This window comes from Trachemys scripta, chromosome 6 (genome assembly GCF_013100865.1).
Source record: "Trachemys scripta elegans isolate TJP31775 chromosome 6, CAS_Tse_1.0, whole genome shotgun sequence".
Lineage (NCBI taxonomy): Eukaryota > Metazoa > Chordata > Testudines > Emydidae > Trachemys > Trachemys scripta.
The window spans coordinates 56,325,518-56,343,452 of record NC_048303.1 but is presented as its reverse complement, the minus strand read 5'-3'; the positions used below and the strand labels follow the sequence as shown (position 1 = coordinate 56,343,452).

General features: G+C 38.4%; 1 protein-coding gene across 6 annotated transcripts in view; it reads left to right on the top strand.

The window, feature by feature from the left end:
• The window catches only part of KIAA0825 (KIAA0825 ortholog), a 406,249-nt gene that overhangs the window by 105,260 nt on the left and 283,054 nt on the right, over positions 1–17,935 (top strand). For all 6 annotated transcript variants that reach the window (XM_034773042.1, XM_034773043.1, XM_034773037.1 and 3 more), the window contains one exon: positions 4,632–5,307. In XM_034773042.1, coding sequence (XP_034628933.1) covers positions 4,632–5,307 — 676 coding nt within the window. The remainder of the gene's footprint in view (positions 1–4,631; positions 5,308–17,935) is intronic.

Below are 17,935 nucleotides of genomic sequence, written 5' to 3'. Positions count from 1 at the left end.
CTAATTATCTTACTGTTATAGATGATGGATTTCAGAGTAGCAGCCGTGTTAGTCTGTATCCGCAAAAAGAACAGGAGTACTTGTGGCACCTTAGAGACTAACAAATTTATTAGAGCATAAGCTTTCGTGGGCTGTAGCCCAGATGTGGGCTGTAGCCCACGAAAGCTTATGCTCTAATAAATTTGTTAGTCTCTAAGGTGCCACAAGTACTCCTGTTCTTTTTAGATGATGGATTGTAATTCTCCATCCTCTGTAGGACAAAACCCTTGTTCACTATTGCTCCTGATACTTATGTGGGTTGGTCTGTCAAGGCCTTTGTTTATTTTTAACATGCTGAAACAATATAATAGTTTTAAGAATAGTGCAAACTACGACAGTATGTTGTTGGCAAGCATGTCACACTGTCAACACAACTACATATTTTGATGGGACTGTGATCCTTTATGGTCATATTAAAAAATTCTTTGAGGTCTGACTACCTGCTGTGATGTAATATCTCAGTCACTCTACACAGTATCTAGTAATTCTAAATAATTTAAAAGATGAACATTTAAATAAGAGGATGCATTTATTAAATTATATCCTGGCTAAATGAACCACAACTTTTTTATAACAAAATCTTATTGTTTACCTTATTGTATTGTGTGTATGTTTTAAGTACTCTGTTGTCACTATCTTGATATGGACATGGTAGGTACAAAATCCATCCTTCACACCTCGTGTAGCAGCTTTTCACGCAAAGTCACTGCAGCATCTTTTCAAGTGTTTTTTAAAGCTTATTTTTCAGATGCAAAAGTATATCTTAACATAGGCATTGTTCAAACAGATTTCTGAAAATGTAAACTAAGCTTCCAGAGCTTCAAAGTGTGTTGTAGGGGGTCCTTTTCTGAGGAGTACTAACTCCAAGATGTTGTCTGTAAGATGTAGTCACTCTTTTTAAAGCATTATTTCAGTTCCAAAAGGCTTTGAACACTGTTTAAGTTTAGATAGTTTTTTTTGTAATTGAAAATGACCCATTTAAGCTTCAAAAGCAGCACCAACGACTCATCAACAGTGTTTTGGATTCATCTTTCAAAGGAGTGAATCTCATTGGCTGGTTTGACATCTGTTGAAGTTCTGTTGTTCTGTTTTTATTAGAACAGCATATTTGAATATACATCATCAAAAAAAAATCTATAAATACTATAAATCTAGATTTGCTACTTCAGCAGAGTAAACTGCAGATTCTGATTATGATATCGCAAGAGTCTGCAAAATTTTGCACTTGCCTCATGGGGGCCACAAAATTGTAAAAGAATACAGATAATATCACAAAATAAACTTTGCGTGTAAGTGTGAGTGCACATATAATTCTGTAATATATATAATGTGTGTATGTAATATGCATAGATACATGTGCATTTATATAGAGTATAACTTCATTCCCTCAGACTGTCTTTTAGTAACTTTATTTTATCCACTATATTTGCTCCATTAATGTCAGCCCAGAGAGTGCATATATATCATTCTGCAAGAAAGAAGATGGAGAGAGGAAAAAAGCAAAATTATTGTGATGCCACTCACTTTATGATGCCACTCACTTTATAAACACATATGGTTGGCTGGTTTGTCCTGTTCATTTGTTTTCTTATCTCCACCAGCTGAGAAGTTATGTTGTCTGGTTAGTTTTTTAGTTTTTTCTTCAGTGAAGATATAGCCTATCCTTTTCATCAAAATTATCCAGGTTAGGACAGGGCTTTTATTTTCTCCTACATATTGGAGCATTTTAGAGCAGCGCTGGGCAGAAAACAGTTTTCCCTTCTCATGAGAATATTTAAAGATTTCTAAAAAAAATTTCCATCCCAAATTGGGCAAAACATCAACATCTCAGAAATGTCTGTGAACTGAAAATCCCTCAAATAAATTTGATCAGGTCAATCAAAATGTCTTGTTTTGATATTGACCTTCCTTTTTAGCTTTTTTTAAACTATAAATTAACTTACATTTGAAGCAAAATGTCATTTTGACCCCAAAATTTGATTTTTTTTTTCATTTAGAAAATGTCAAAACAGAATATTTTAACAACTTAAAAACTATTTTTTCAAAATGGGAAATTCATCAAAACTGACCTTTTTCACAAAAACTTTTGGTTTTGACAAATCATCATTTTCTGACAAAAAATAATGGTTCGCTGAAATATTCTCAACCAGTTTTACTCTAGAAGAAGTTGGACAGACCACAAACCAGGGGTTGGGCTCCATGCAATTAGAAGAGCTGGTGGTGGGAGAACAGAGCCCTCTGGTTGTAATATGTCCCATTGTATCTTAAATAGCCATGAGACCAGAACTTTGACCCTACTAGACATTAGAGGCCTTTTCAGATGAAGTAAAACAATACATGCAGTCCTGTTACTTCATCAGCTCCATACCTGCTTCCCTTCTTTCTCCCTTACCAATATAGCTGAAATGTAATTTCAACCTGGCACCTGTAAATGTATCAGTCCAAATCTAGCCAGGACAGGTACATGATGCCCCCCACCTTGCCCTATGGGACCTCAATCCTGGTGCTAAATGTAGCAGATCCTCTCTTTGAGTCCTTCAAGACTGTCTTGGGAAGATTTATTTATCCTTAGAATTGCCTTTTTGATGCTTAGTGCTGATCCAGGAGAACATGGAAAGCACAAGGTTTCTATTTTATGAATTCCTACCAAGTTTGTCATGAGCAATAGTTATAGAATCATAGAATATCAGGGTTGGAAGGGACCTCAGGAGGTCATCTAGTCCAACCCCCTGCTCAAAGCAGGACCAATTCCCAACTAAATCATCCCAGCCAGGGCTTTGTCAAGCCGGGCCTTAAAAACCTCCAAGGAAGGAGATTCCACCACCTCCCTAGGTAACGCATTCCAGTGCTTCACCACCCTCCTAGTGAAATAGCGTTTCCTAATATCCAACCTAGACCTCCCCCACTGCAACTTGAGACCATTGCTCCTTGTTCTTTCATCTGCCACCACTGAGAACAGCCGAGCTCCATCCTCTTTGGAACCCCCCTTCAGGTAGTTGAAGGCTGCTATCAAATCCCCCCTCATTCTTCTCTTCTGGAGACTAAACAATCCCAGTTCCCTCAGCCTCTCCTCATAAGTCATGTGCTCCAGACCCCTAATCATTATTGTTGCCCTCCGCTGGATTCTTTCCAATTTTTCCACATCCTTCTTGTAGTGTGGGGCCCAAAACTGGACACAGTACTCCAGATGAGGCCTCACCAGTGTCGAATCACGTTCCTCGATCTGCTGGCAATGCCCCTACTTATACAGCCCAAAATGCCGTTAGCCTTCTTGGCAACAAGAGCACACTATTGACTCATATCCAGCTTCTCGTCCACTGTGACCCCTAGGTCCTTTTCTGCAGAACTGCTACCTAGCCATTCAGTTCCTAGTCTGTAGCACTGCATAGGATTCTTCTGTCCTAAGTGCAGGACTCTGCACTTGTCCTTGTTGAACCTCATCAGGTTTTTTTGGCCCAATCCTCTAATTTGTCTAGGTCCCTCTGTATCCGATCCCTACCCTCCAGTGTATCTACCACTTATTTCCCCCTCCTCTCCCCGTCTCAAATTAATTATTTTGACTTGTTCCTCATTTGCTTTTCAGGATGGGCTAACCAGAGTAAAAAGGCTCCATCTTCTGCCAAGGCTTAACTGGTAGCTACGAGAGTTGGTGCTTTCCCTTTAGAACTGTGAGGTAGAGCTGACAGAAAAATTCCAGTTATTTTTCACAGGAAATTTTGAATATATATATATTTAAATATCCTGATTTTTTTTTCCAGTGAAAATCTGAAACAAAAACCTACAAATTTCTATTTGGTTTTCAAAAACTGAGAGCTGAATATTTTTATTAAAAATTAACTGGAAAATGAAATTTTTAAGTGAAATAACATTTGTTTTCTAGTTAAAAACGACAACAGAACTTTTTTCTTTGAAAATTTCTATCAAAATAAAAATGTTCTGTGAAAAGTCATTTTTTCATCAAAAAAACATTTCAATGAAAAAATTTCTACCAGCGATACTATGGATGTTCTTACGTGCTTCATGTCATTACAGATTTTATATTACAGTCTCTGCCAATGGTAGGTGGTTCCTATGTAGTATGATTCATCAGTCTTTATTCTTCTAGGTATCTGTCCAATGTCTTTAGAATGAGTACTATCTGGAAAGGCATAAGAGGGGAATGCTGATGCATGTTCTTACCTGTGATTTGGTTACTCCAAGTCCTTGTATGCCAGCCAAGACAATACCTTATTGTATTGATGAAATTGAGTTTGAGTTTCTGAAAGTTTTCCTGTGTGTGTTTTAGTTATTTATGATTGTCATTGCTTAGGGAATCTTTAACTGAACTAAGTCATCAGACAGCCATTTTATACAGAAAGTGACATCAGAAAAACTGCTTTTTTCCCTGTTTATCTTTATTGGTAAGAGAATGTATACTCACTCTGTGCCTGGGCTAACATGAAGGGACTCAGAGAAATCAAGTTACCTGGTAAGAAATTATCATTTTGTAGTTTGCAATTAAAAATAATGTACATCTTGTAACATAAAGTTAATTTTGTAAATAGAGTTATTCATGCAACATCTCTAAATACTATATAATTTATCATTATTAGCAAAGCTTGCTGAGGAATGAACAAAATCAAGAAGAAATGATACTACACTTTCTTCTGGATCTCTCCAGTCAGTGTGGGGTCTCATTTCCATGTACTCCAAGTGGGACATCTTTTGAGTTAACATCCAGAGCTTCCCTTCATGCCATTGAGGATGATTCATCTATGAATATCAAGTCTGTTTGGGATGATGTGAGATTACACCTTCGACGTTTCTTAGTAAATAGACTTCAGAGTCCTCATGAAACAAATACTGCTACTTTAAAACAGCAAATGCAGTTTAAAACTCAATGCATACAACACCTTTTGTTTCTATATCCAGAATCAGAAGTTCTAACCAAGTACCAAAACATGCAGAATAAATTGGTTTCTGAACTTCTTCAGAACTGTGTTCTATCTAGCTGTGGTGAAACAAACTTTGATAAGGTGGTTCATGGTTACAAAAGTTCAATACCTACACTATGCACAATGATAAAAGAGGATTTGTATATACTAAGTGGTACTGTAGATCCATCCTCAACACTGATGTTTATTAATGAAACTTATCTGGATACCATCACAGAAGAAATAACAGTTCTTCTTGAAAGACTTTGTGAACTGCAGTTCAAAGAAAATGCTCTACATATAATTAAGACAAGCAAGATTTCAAAGAAGCATAGAGGAACAGTTCATGCTTTGGGTTAGTGGCATTTTTATGTTCATTTTAGTTAGATTTTTATATATCTTGTTTATACTACCGTATTCTCTCTTTTGGTTGATTATTTCCCATGAAGACAGAAAGGCATGAAATTACCCATTCTAGTTTGATGCTTTTAATAGTATTCATGTAGCTGAATTATTGAAGATATCAGAAGTGTGACCCCAAAATTTTAAAATAGAACATTATTTTATAGCCATATATACAAAGCTGCAGTATATTACCATTGGGTAATATTTTCCTGTTGGAATATTAAAAAAAAACTAAAATTATAACTTCCATAGATTGTGTTAGTAGGTATGGGATTACAAATTATTGAATCTGGACAGGGAAAAACCCTCTCTATTCCCCAGAGTTGCTTTGAATGGACTGAAATTAAAAATTTAAAAATTAGACTGCAGCAACACAGACTCAATGCATTTAATTATAAAATAGTTGATACTAAATCCCACATAACTGGTCTGAAAGGTTTAGTATCCAGACTGTCTCAAAAAAATCTTTTTTTTTTTAAATAAATTTCCAACGCTTTTTAAATTAATATAGATTACTGTACTGATAATTGGTTTCATGTTTTTCAAAAGAAAGTTACAACAGTAAAGAGAATCCCACTGTTGACATTAGATACTTTATATACTTGTTTCACTATTGGTGAATCTGATAACCTTATTCTCAAAGGGAGTACTGAAGGTTTAAAAAATGCAATTATATAAAATGAAAACTCTTATTATGTAATTGGTAGAGAAGTTGTGTACAGGCATGCCATGCACAGTTTTAGAGTGGTATTGTATGTTGGAATTATGTATTTGTTTACAATAGCATCCACAGCAGGCTAAGTATTTTCTAGCAAGACAAGAAGGAATAGGGAGCTCACAGTCTTACGCTAGACATACAAACAAACAGGGGAAAGAGGTATAACAAAAAGTATTATGTTCCAGGTGTTGGTTTACCAGCTCTCCACAAAATAAGGTTATGTTCATTTTTTTTAAATCAATTTTCATGTTAGTATAAATCAAATAGAAACTCCATTGGTTTCTAAAGACAGAAGAGCCTCTTCAAGAGAGACTGAAATATGGAGACGATAGGGGCTTTGTGGGTGAGTAAAGGAAGTCTGGAACATGGAACAGGAGGCAGTACAGAAGAAAGCATGCAGACAGTCATGTGATAAACTGACATTACTGCTGGAGTGGAGGGGCAATGGGAGACAGGAAAAGGGCGGTTAAGTAGGTAGGGGCAAAGTAATGTTGAGCTGTGAAAGGAAGTTAGAATTTGGAGCGCTTAGCAGAAGGTAAGCCAGTGGAGAGATTCAAAGAGGTTACACATTAAGAACAACAAACAAGGATGATGACCCTAGCTCTGCAGCATTTTGTAGAGAGTGAATATTTATACTAGCACTTGTGTAACTCAGTTTTTAATCCATAGATCTCAAACACCTTTTCGTATTTGAGAAAATTGAGGAGAGCGAGATTAAAATAGCCCAAATTTCATTAATCTGTAAAAATGCATACTGTAGTGAATAGTGGGAATATCTTTTTTGTTCTGCTTAAATTTTTTATTTGCTCTATTTTAAATTCATTTTGTTTGCTGTAAAAGGTTCCCCCTAGATATTATAGTGCCGGTGTATTCATCTGGATCATTTTTGTTACTGTATTCTGCTGCTAATTTAAAAAAAAAAGGTAGATAAAATTACTTAAAAGCAAATCTTGGTATTCTGCTTTGTAGCTGTTATACTAACTTTCCATAAAACCCAACGGCAGAGATTTTTGAAAAGATGGTAAAGGTCATATTTTGGGCTGCAGCCTTCAATTTTGCACCTGCAAAATGTATGCGAAAGTGATTGTGTCTACAGAAATGTACACACAGCTGTTTGTTTGCATACAATATAGATTTATGTATTTTTTTTGCAGGTGCAAAATCAGAGGCCGTGGTTATGGTGTAGACTGTTATCCTCATTGTAGAATAAAGACGATGTGAGACTTTTCTGGGTTGTATGGGAATTTTTTGTGTAAGAAAACACTAGTTCTCCAGTATTAACCCAATGAAGACACTTGAAAATGCCGGAGGAATAGAGTGGGCAGCTGAGGAAATCATCCAGAGACATGAACATTAAGGTGACCCAACATTCAGGTGACTGTTGGAGGCTTTTAAATGTAATACTGTTTTCGAGAAAATATATTGAAATAAATGTCTGATTTAATTATTTACTATTAATTTGCTCTTAACTAAATAACCTGTGTTTTGACTACTCCAATAATGTTTATGGGGGCCATACTCAAGCCCTCCCATGTAAATAGCTAGTATGAACACAATATTGACCACTGCCAGCACCTCAGCCCCATAAAATGAATATGCTGGTGGTATGCATGAGTGCATTTATTTGTTCCTACAGGTTGTCAAGTTCATATACATTACATCATGGTCTATAGTGTGCATTGCCTGAAAGTTCGTTAGGCAGACATCAAGCTTCTATAACAGCAGTTTGTCTAGAACAGTGGTCTCCAACCTTTTTATGCACGAGAGCACTTTTTGAATTTAAGATCAACCCAGGATCTACCCCGCCCCTCCCCCGAGGTCCTGCTCTGTTCACTCCATTCCCTCTCCCTCCATCGCTCACTCTCTCCCACCCTCACTCACTGTCACCGGGCTGGGGCAGGGGGTTGGGGGTGCAGGACGGGGTGCAGGCTCTGGGCTGGGCCCGAGGGGTTCGGAGTGTGGGAGGGGGCTCCAGGCTGAGCCTGGGGCAGGGGGTTGGGGTGAAGGAGGAGGTGAGGGGTGCAAGCTCTGCAAGGGAGTTTAGGTGCAGGAGGGGGCTCTGGGCTGGGGCAAAGTGTTGGGGTGCAGGAGGGGGGGCGAGTTGCAGGCTCTGGCTGGGAGTCAGTGGCACAGTGGGGCTAAGGCAGGCTGCCTGCCTGCCCTGGCCCAACGCCACTCCCAGAACCGGCTGGCACGTCTCTGTGTCCCCTGAGGGGGAGGAGCAGCAGGTGGCTCCGCGTGCTGCTGCTGCTGCACCCGCCCGCGAGCGCCACCCCCACAGCTCCTATTGGCCAGGAACTGTGGCCAATAGAAGCTGTCCGTGCCTGCAGCTTCCATTGGCCACAGTTCCCGGACAATGGGAGCTGTGGAGTCAGCACTGAGGGTGTGGGGGCAGTGGCAGCATGCGGAGCTGCCTGCCTCCCCTTTCCCAGGGTCTGCAGAGACATGCCAGCCACTTCCAGGAGCGGCATGGGGCCAGGGCTCTGCCGTAGCCCCGCTGCACTGCCGGAGATCGCGATCGACTGGCAGAGGCTCCAGGATCGATCCAGGTTGGTGACCACTGGTCTAGAACATAGAATCACAGAAATGTAGGACTGGAAGGGACCTCAAAAGGTTATCTAATCCAGCCTCCTGTACTGAGACAGGACTAAATATTATCTAGACCATCCCTGACAGGTGTTTGTCTAGCCAATTCTTAAAAAGTACCAGTGAAGGAGTTTGCACAACCTCCCTAGGTAATTTGTTCCTTACAGTTTGGAAGTTTTTCAAAATGTCTAACTGAAGTCTCCCTTGCTGCAATTTAAGACCACCTCAGTGGTTAAGGAGAACAATTTATCACCCTCCTCTTTTATGTAGTTGAAGACTGTTAACATGTCCCCCCTCAATCTTCTCTTCTCCAGACTAAAACACAGGTTTTTCAGTTTTCCCTCATAGGTCATGTTTTCTAGACCTTCAATCATTTTTGTTGCTCTTCTCTGGACTTCCTCCAATTTGTCCACATTTTTCCCAAAGTGTGATGTCCAAAACTATACACAGTACTCGAGTTGAGCCCTTTTCAGTGCTGAGTAGAGTGGAAGAATTACTTATTGTATCCTGCTTACAACACTCCTGCTAATATATCCCAGAATGTTGTTCTCTTTTTTTGGCAACAGAATTACATTGTTGACTCTCATTTAATTTGTGAGCTACTTTAACCTCCAGATCCTTTCCTGCATTATTATTTCCTCGGCAGTCATTTCCCATTTTATATTTGTGCAATTGATTATTTCTTCCTAAGTGCAGTACTTAGCATTTGTCCTTATTGAATTTCATCCTATTTATTTCAGACCACTTGTCCAGTTTGCCAAGATCATTTTGAATTCTAATCCTGTCCTCCAAAGTGCTTGTAACGCCTCCCAGCTTGGTATCGTCCGCAGACTTTGAGTGTACTCTCTATGCCATTATCCAAATAATTTATGAAGATACTAAATAGAACCAGACACAGGACAGATCCCTGTGGGAACCCACTCACTATGCCCTCTCAGCTCAATTGTGATTCCTTAGCAGTCTGAGTTTATCAGTTGGACACTGGTAAATAAGAATGATACTCTGTATTCACAGTCAGCAGTCCAGAGTAAAACACCTGATGTGAAGGCAAAACGATGAGGATTTTTTTTCTTGTTGAAGGGGGATTTCATTGTCCACTGTGTTTTAAGAGTTGATCAAATCAATTTAAATGGGTCTTAGGACTTGTCTACTCCTGAAAAGTTACTAGAATAGATATACTGGAATTTTTATTGTCCTGGCCATACAAGGGATATGGCTTCATTTGGCTATGGCTTTATTAAGTCATCTGGGAAATACCTGGTAATAAATCATACGGTGCAGGTCAATTCTTGTCTTAATTGTTTGCACGTGTTTGGAGTGGACAGCACCCATTCCCACTCCACCTCCTCCCCTTGTATGAGGGCTAAGGAAGCTCTGGAAAGGGAGTTGTCTTCCTGGTGTACCAAACATAGGAGTCCCAGCCCCACTTCCTCAGCTTCCTTAGGGGTATCTTCTCCTAAGTTCACTTCTAACGCTAGTTTACCAGGGAACTGTACCCTGGAATGAGTACCTTCACTGGACACCTGCCACAAGACACCAGCAATTGGCTTGGCTCTGCTCCGTTCCCTTCATTCCTAGTTGGGTTCCCAGAAAGTTAAAAATTCACTCTTGAATTTCGGTCAAAAATATGTCTGCTCCGTGCTTCATTAGGTGTATCCCATTGACCATAAATAACCTGGTACCCTATGCAATATTTTCTGATGGATGATTTTGGATGGATAATTTGTTCATTTACAAATTCAGGCATCTCCTGATTCATGTGCCTTCTCTCATTGTCAACCCATGTAGCCCTGGTTGCTCCCTACCATACCCTCTATTGCAGCATTTCAGACCAATTTATAATCACCCCTGAGAAAAGCTACTGGATCTGCCCCAAATCCCTCTTTTCCCTGATGATTGTCAACCCGCTTACAAACTCCCAAATCATTTTCACCCAGGTGAACAATAATTATGTATGGCAGTGGCTCCCTGGCTGCCAAAGACTGTAAGAAAGGCATCACCTGGTTGCAGAGCATGTGCCTCCATTCATGCCAAACCTCTATGTAGACCCTCTTTTGCTAGAACAGCTTTTTTGGTAATTACCAAAAAGCGTAGACAAGCCCTTAGTTTCTAAGTGGACTTTACTAATGAGAACTCATATTTAAATCTTAATTAGGGCCCAGGACATCACTCTCTCACCACTGACACTGGGAGTAAAATTCCCCATTTATCCATATGTCAGGGAATGTACAGCTGTACCAGGTTGCCTTGGCAATGACCTTCATTTTGACATGGAAAGACCACAGTCACTAAAAATGGAGGGAGGCAGGGGAGAGAGAAAATTCACTGCTTTCTCAGATGAGTGACAGTTCTGCCAATGTGTTTCCTATGGTTTTGCTGCAAGCTGCCTCTGCCCTCTGGGAACCCCCAAACCAGCACATTTCAAACCATCAGGATAATTTAATCTAGGATATTCCTTTGGGATTCTTGTTTTTATTTACTAAGTGCGCCCTGAGGGAAATGTGATTTTGATAGGAACTATAGTAATTGATCCTACTGTATAGAAAAAAGGGGGAAACAGAAAATAATGAAACTGCACTAGAACCTTGCAAAATTTAATATAGATGGACTAGTTCTGTCTGGAAAATAAAGGCAAGCTGTAACAAGCTTTAAAAGATTTATAAAACTTTCAGATATTTCATATATAATGATTTATTTGTGAAATAATGGTTTATCAATTTTGCTTTCATACACTGAATGTACTGCAAAATATTGTAATGGACTTCTCTTCCCCCATTATCCATGAAGCAGGTGAGTGTGGTTTGAGAGAAATGCTGGAGGAATGGGAATTGAAATGAAGCATTCTTCTGGGGGTTGGAGTCTCTGGTCACCATCTCTAGGGAAGGTAGGTGCAGCTGTATTATGGCTTGATCCTGCTCCCATTGAAGTCAGTGGCAAAATTCCCATTACTTGAATGATGCAGGATCAAGCTCTTACTGCTCGGACTGCATTCAAATTTATGAGATTTTTAGACAACATGTATTGTTTCATTTCCTTGGGCACCCCAATACAGTGTTCTTGTCTCCCCTATGTTAAACTATAATTCAAGAGAAGAAAAAAATTCTTAAAGAAACTTAAACCTGCTTTTAGAAATATTAGTTTGAAAATGATCAATAAATAGTTTTTTAAAAATATGAATTATTGTTTAATCAAAGAAACTTCAGAAAGGTGAGCTAACAAAAGCATCAATAATAAAATCATTCATTATATTTGAGTTTTATAACAATGTTGCTTCAGTCTTTCTGCATTAAAAATATGCTCCTTAAAATCTTGTCAAAGTTAAAATATTTCAAAAAATATTAAAACCAAATATTATGTTTCCTAGCATATTTTAGTATCTAATGCAGGGAAGTGTTGTTTATCCCAGGTCATCCTGGCTTCTTACTCAGTTCTGTTCCCCCCTTTTCCTGCCCTCTACCCACCACCCTTCCCCTAGATTTCTAATATGATACTTTTCAAAAATAATTGCAATAAGTCTATTAAATGTGGATCATATTTTTTATCTTTTGAATCTGTTCTCCAATTCCTTTGTTTACAAAAAATGTTAAGCTAGTTTAATCAGTCTTTACCAATCCATCCCAATCCTTCATATCCTTTGGATGAAGAAATAGCTACTCCTATAAATTATTTGCTTTTAATCAAAGAAACTTCAAAAATAATAATAAGCAAAAAACATGACATATTACAGGTTTAAGTTTTCCTAAAAGTGTGTAATTTCTTTGGTTTGCTTATATACAAGGTGGGTTTTTTTCTTCTTTAGTAGTCTGCTTACTATTATTCTGATGCTAAAATTTAACATTTATAGTTGTATTCAGTTTTTTCTAATATACACTATTTTAAAATGTCTGAAGTTCCTACTCTTTTCTTATTCTTCATTTAACAATAGGCTTGCCAAAAGACCATCAAACGCTACAGAAACACAGATTTAGTGTCTTTTACCATACCTAACAAGTCATATTTTGAATTCTTAGATAATGAATATCTTTTAAATTCTTAATTAGTATTCACTTCATTAAATGTGAGCTAGTGACAATATGTGGATCAAAATCAGTATGTAAGAGGCAGGGCTGCTCCACAAGTGGTACTGCAGGTGCTCCCCGCCATACTCTGAAAGGTTTGGCTGCTTGCTTGGGGCAGGGCAGCCTCTGTCATAATTTGGCATCAGTTTCTAAACAATCAAGTAACAAAATAGCAACTCAGGACTCAGCTGGCTGTGCTTTTAAACAAAGAGGGAGAGAAAAAAACCCTTCAAAGTGCAAGCTAGTGAGTTCCAAAAGTTAGAGCAAGGTTCTGACCTGGGTTCTGGGTTAGCTCTGAGACATTCTTTCTCTGTCCCATTCTCACCTAACTCTGCCCTGAACAACTGCAGGCAAGCCGCCTTCACTAGCCTGCTGGTTCTTGATTGGTCAGTATTTCCTCCTGGCCTTCTTCACCTCTGGAGGACTGTCATCTTGGTTGCCCAGTCTGAGTGGCTTTTCCTTGGTTGGGGAGCATCAAGGTGCAGGTGCCTCCAGCAGGAGGTGGAGAAGGCCTGTTAGCCTTCATCACACAGTGGCTGACTACATATTAAAAATCTGATTGCAGAGTGGAACCACACAAAAAAACTGTTAAGGTTTCTGCCATGCATTTCCTGTCAACACACTCACGAAGTAACATTAATTCACATACTTTAACCCAAAGGTATCTGTAAACTCCTCCTTTCCAACAAACTTTCTTGCACTTCCAACATATAACCAACTGCAGGTCACATGTTCATTTCCTCTAAATCACATTCAAATGCAAACTTGATGTCTGATCTCAGCTAGTTTGATATGTTCTCTGTACATATGCATGTACTTGTAAAGCATTTATTGTGTTTTTCAAATATGAAGTTGGAGTTAAGGTTTGCATTTGTGTGTGTCTGCAATGGGACTGAGAGCTGAAAGAGAAGTAGACTTTATGGAGGGGCTTGCAGCGAGAGGGGCGGGAATGGGACTATATAAAGGTAGTTGAACAAAAAAGGGTGATTTGGGCCAAGGGCCTCCGGTTGAGGAGAACTGAATTTCTGTATACCATTGCCTCCATGCTCCAGAGGCTCCCCATGATGCCCATATTTGGTGCAGTGGAGATGCTGAGGCAGCAGTGCCATTGGTGACCAAGTCTCTGTGAGCCAGATCCTTGGTGCATACCCTCAACTCTCCACCACCACACAAGATACCTCACCCAGCTCTGCTTCCCCAGATACTGCAGGTTCTCTTTCCACAGAGTCTGCTTTTCCTTCTGGTCCCCCATAGCCCTACTCAAACCCTAATGCAACTTCATTACTCTATTAATTTCCTGACTGTAACCATCATGGCCACTTACACCCCTGATCCCTACACCCCTGCTCAGTCCTTCAGTTCTCCCATACTGTTGCAGTTTGCAGCAGCAGCGTGGTGAGCCAAATTTGAATGCGCTAATGTCTGACACAGAAATATCGATATTGGGTTCATCCCAAATACTCTGTCCTGTACCACTTCCATTTACACTCTGAGCCCCCACCTTACTGCCTGCTTAACTCTTCAGCTTCCTGAGACCATCTCACTTATCCTTTTACCTTCCAAAAGTCTTGCTTACCTCTAGGTCCTCTGAACACTCCAGTTTACCCCCATACTTTCTGCTGCCCAACCTGTTTCCATGGGTCTCCAGAGATGGGGCAGTATGTGAGGAGCTGATCTGGGGTATAGTGAGGGACAGTGGGCAGTGTTGGAAAGCAGAAGTAGCTGGGTGAACTGGATAATTCCTGACCTTTCCAACAATGAATTAGGGTATGATTAATTTGGAAAATATTTTAAGTTTTCTATCCCTAAGCATTTATGAGAGTCTCTGTGTGAAGTTTGGAGTTTGTGGTGAGTATGACTGTCTTATCTTTTGGGAACCTAAAAAACCCAAACCCTCATTAGAATCTCAGAAATCTCAGACTGAGAATATACTAGGGCAAATTCAGTTGATTGGCCTGTGAAGAGTAGCATGTTAAATTTTGGAGAATAAATGTTTAAGTATGAAATGTAGATATGTAATTCTGTTTTAAGATCTCAACACAATCTTCATGAGGCAGCTACTGTTATGCCTCTCCATTCTTCCCCTGGCTACTTGGCTTTCATTCTCTTGCCTTTATTCTATTTTCTGGCCACTCTTCCCAATTGTCAATTTTAGGAGCATGGAACTTCTTATATTCTTAGAACTCTTTTTTACTGAGAAAACTCAGAAAGGCTGTTATACTGTTTTGAGATTTTAAATGCTCAAATGCCAGGAAATCTATCCTGTTTCATATATTATGAAAGTTCTTTCATTTAACAATGAGCAATGTGATTTGCTGTTCAACTAATATGTTACAAATGTAGATGAAGTATGTTTTTTTAATTAGACATGCAGATGTAACTTGATATACAGTGAACAAACATGTTTCACATCGCTGTGTGTGACTCTCTAAAACGATAACAGTAGTAATTCACATGAATTTACAATGGTGTTGCAATCAGTTTAATCTCCAGAAACATTCTTGAGATCAGTTGTCTCTGACACCCAATGAAAATGGCAATGTTTGCATGCTCAGCCCATTATTCTTCTCAATTATCTCCATTTGTTTTGAAAATAGCCAAAGTAATTAGTATTTAATACAGACAAAATTTCAAACTTGGGTGCCTAAAGTTAGCACTTAAATAAAAGTTTTCTGATTTCCAGAGATGCTGAACACCAAAGTCTTTAATTGAAGTCAAAACGATCTGTGGTTGCTCTGCATCTCTGAACATAAGCCACTTTTATTTAGGTGTCTAAATATGGATTTGTGTACCTAAGCCTTAGGCACCAAATACACTTGAAAATTTTGTGTGTGGTGTGTCTCATTTGTTAAACAGTTTTATAGTTCTTTGTCACCAAAAGTTGTCATAATCAAGCTACATTTGGGGAGTTTTGAATTTTTGTATCTCAAAATGAAAGTGTGTGTGTGGTGTGGTGTGTGGGGGTTTCTTTCTCCCCCCTCAAATTTTGTAAGGAAGCTGAAGACTTTAAAAAGAAAAAAAAGAAAAAAAATCTACCTGAAAAGAATAGTACTGTCTCAAATTATGGATCTTGTATAGAATTTCCTTTTCTTCACCAGTTCTTGTCCCACACTAGCACAACTAAGTTTTGGTATCAAAGGCTTTGGGGCGCTCTATAAGAAAACAACAGATTGTCTTGTTTTGTTTGTTTGTTTGTTTTTGTCATGGACTGTTTTGATCTCAGCTGCTGTAGTTTATTACCAAGAACACAAAAAGTAAGCTAAGAAATTCTGTTTCATGCAGAAGTGTAGAAACTTTAATATTGTCTAAATATGTCTCCATACTAAGCAGCATAGACATAAGCACATAAATTAATTTTAAAAGTTTGGTTTTTACCATATATAGCATATTTTCAGCAAGCCTTTCTTTGAGGTATGGGGAGAAGAACATAACCCAACTAGAGTGATTGTTTGTAGGGCACTTAGCAGCATCTGTAGGAGCAGTGCTACAGGAGGCTATACAAAACCACAAGGACTGTTGGAATGAATAGAGCATATGTACAAAGGGCCCTTGCATCTTAAGGACCCCCCAACATCCATATAGTGTGTGGTGGTCCATGGATGTAGGAAGCTGGATCCCCAGTGATTATATAGGAGGAGTGGGCAAAGGGAAAAATTAGGAGGAAAAAAAGCTGTGAATTAAAACTCTTTCAATTTCTGTTCTCCTGCATGGGGGTAATCTCTATGGGGAAACATACAGGGCATTAGTGAGGATTAAGTAGAGTGGTACTATAGCTTGATTATAAACTTCTGGGTTTTTAAATATCAGAAAATGTGTTTTTAATTTTTTTCAAATTCAACCATTAATACTTTAAACCAATCAGTGTCCCAAAGCACTTGAGCATATAAACAACCTTAAGCATATGACTAGTTCCACTCGCTTCAATAAGATTCAACACTTTTCAGAACTGGCCTGAACTAAACAAGTGACTTTTAGATAAAGCAATCAATTTTGTGCAATAACAAAGAAAATGTTAAATACATAGCAGTAAAATGGTAGTTTTCCATTGCCTCAGTAAATCAGATGCTTAGTTTTCTTTATTCATGTATCTTAATTTTTGTACTGGTAGGTGAATTAACGTTCAGAGTCAGACTCTTCAACAGGTAATATTTAGCATCCAATTAATGAAGGAGGCGAAAATTATTGGTTGATAGTTGTAATAGGAAAACAATAGGTGCACAAAGTCTGATGCTGATTTCTGCATCTGTCTTTGTTCCTTAGAAAACGTATAGGATTTTGACAGAAGAAACAAATCCCATTACCCAGGGAGAACAAAATAGTGACTAATTGTCTTTGCATTTAATGCAGGAAAAAAATTGTTTTGGGGCTCTTTGTCATATATTATTTATTCTTATCCTTGGAAGTAGGGTATTTGATTTTTACCACACAGTTATCTTAAATGAAAATAATGTGTAATTCTGAGAGGAAAATAAAACCATCTGTTTTAATACACAGAGTTGAAGTTTATAAACAAAAAAAGAAATATTCTCTTAAAGGCCACATGAACATAATACCCTAGAACCACAAGTGTGTTTCTAGGGGGAGTGCAACATTTCCTTAAAGATTACAAAAGCATTAAGCCTGTTACTTTTTAAGCCTGTAGTAGGGGGTAAGATAACAGTTAAGTTACTGAATTTTCAGTTGGCAGGATTTCAAAGCTGGAAACATGCCTGAATTCCTTCCTGCTTTTTGGAGCTATTGCTTCAAATCACTTATTAAGCACATAATGTGAAGACTGACAGTGGAATCTCATTACTGACCCCTTGCCATAATGAAAAGAGGTCTATATTCAGGTTCTTATTACTGTTATATTTGTTTTGATTTTCTTGAAAAAAATTATAGGATATAGCTAATTTGAATTCAAAATTATTTGCACTGTGTAATTAGCGATGCAATTTTATTTTGTATGATGTATGCTATACTTTTGTGTAATGATGAGGAAACTAAATGTTATGTCTGTCTTTCAAGCCCCTGAATCAGTTGTCTGAATTCTATAGATAGAAGGAGATATAATTTCAATTTGGGGTTTGTTTTTTTCATTTCAAAATATCTACAGTTAGCAAACTAATTATCTTCCTCTAAATGCTTCCTCAGCACACCTGGGTGTTTTTCCTAAGGGTGAAAAGAACATTTAACTCACCATGCCCCCTAATTATTGCATTCTCTTCCCAAGTATA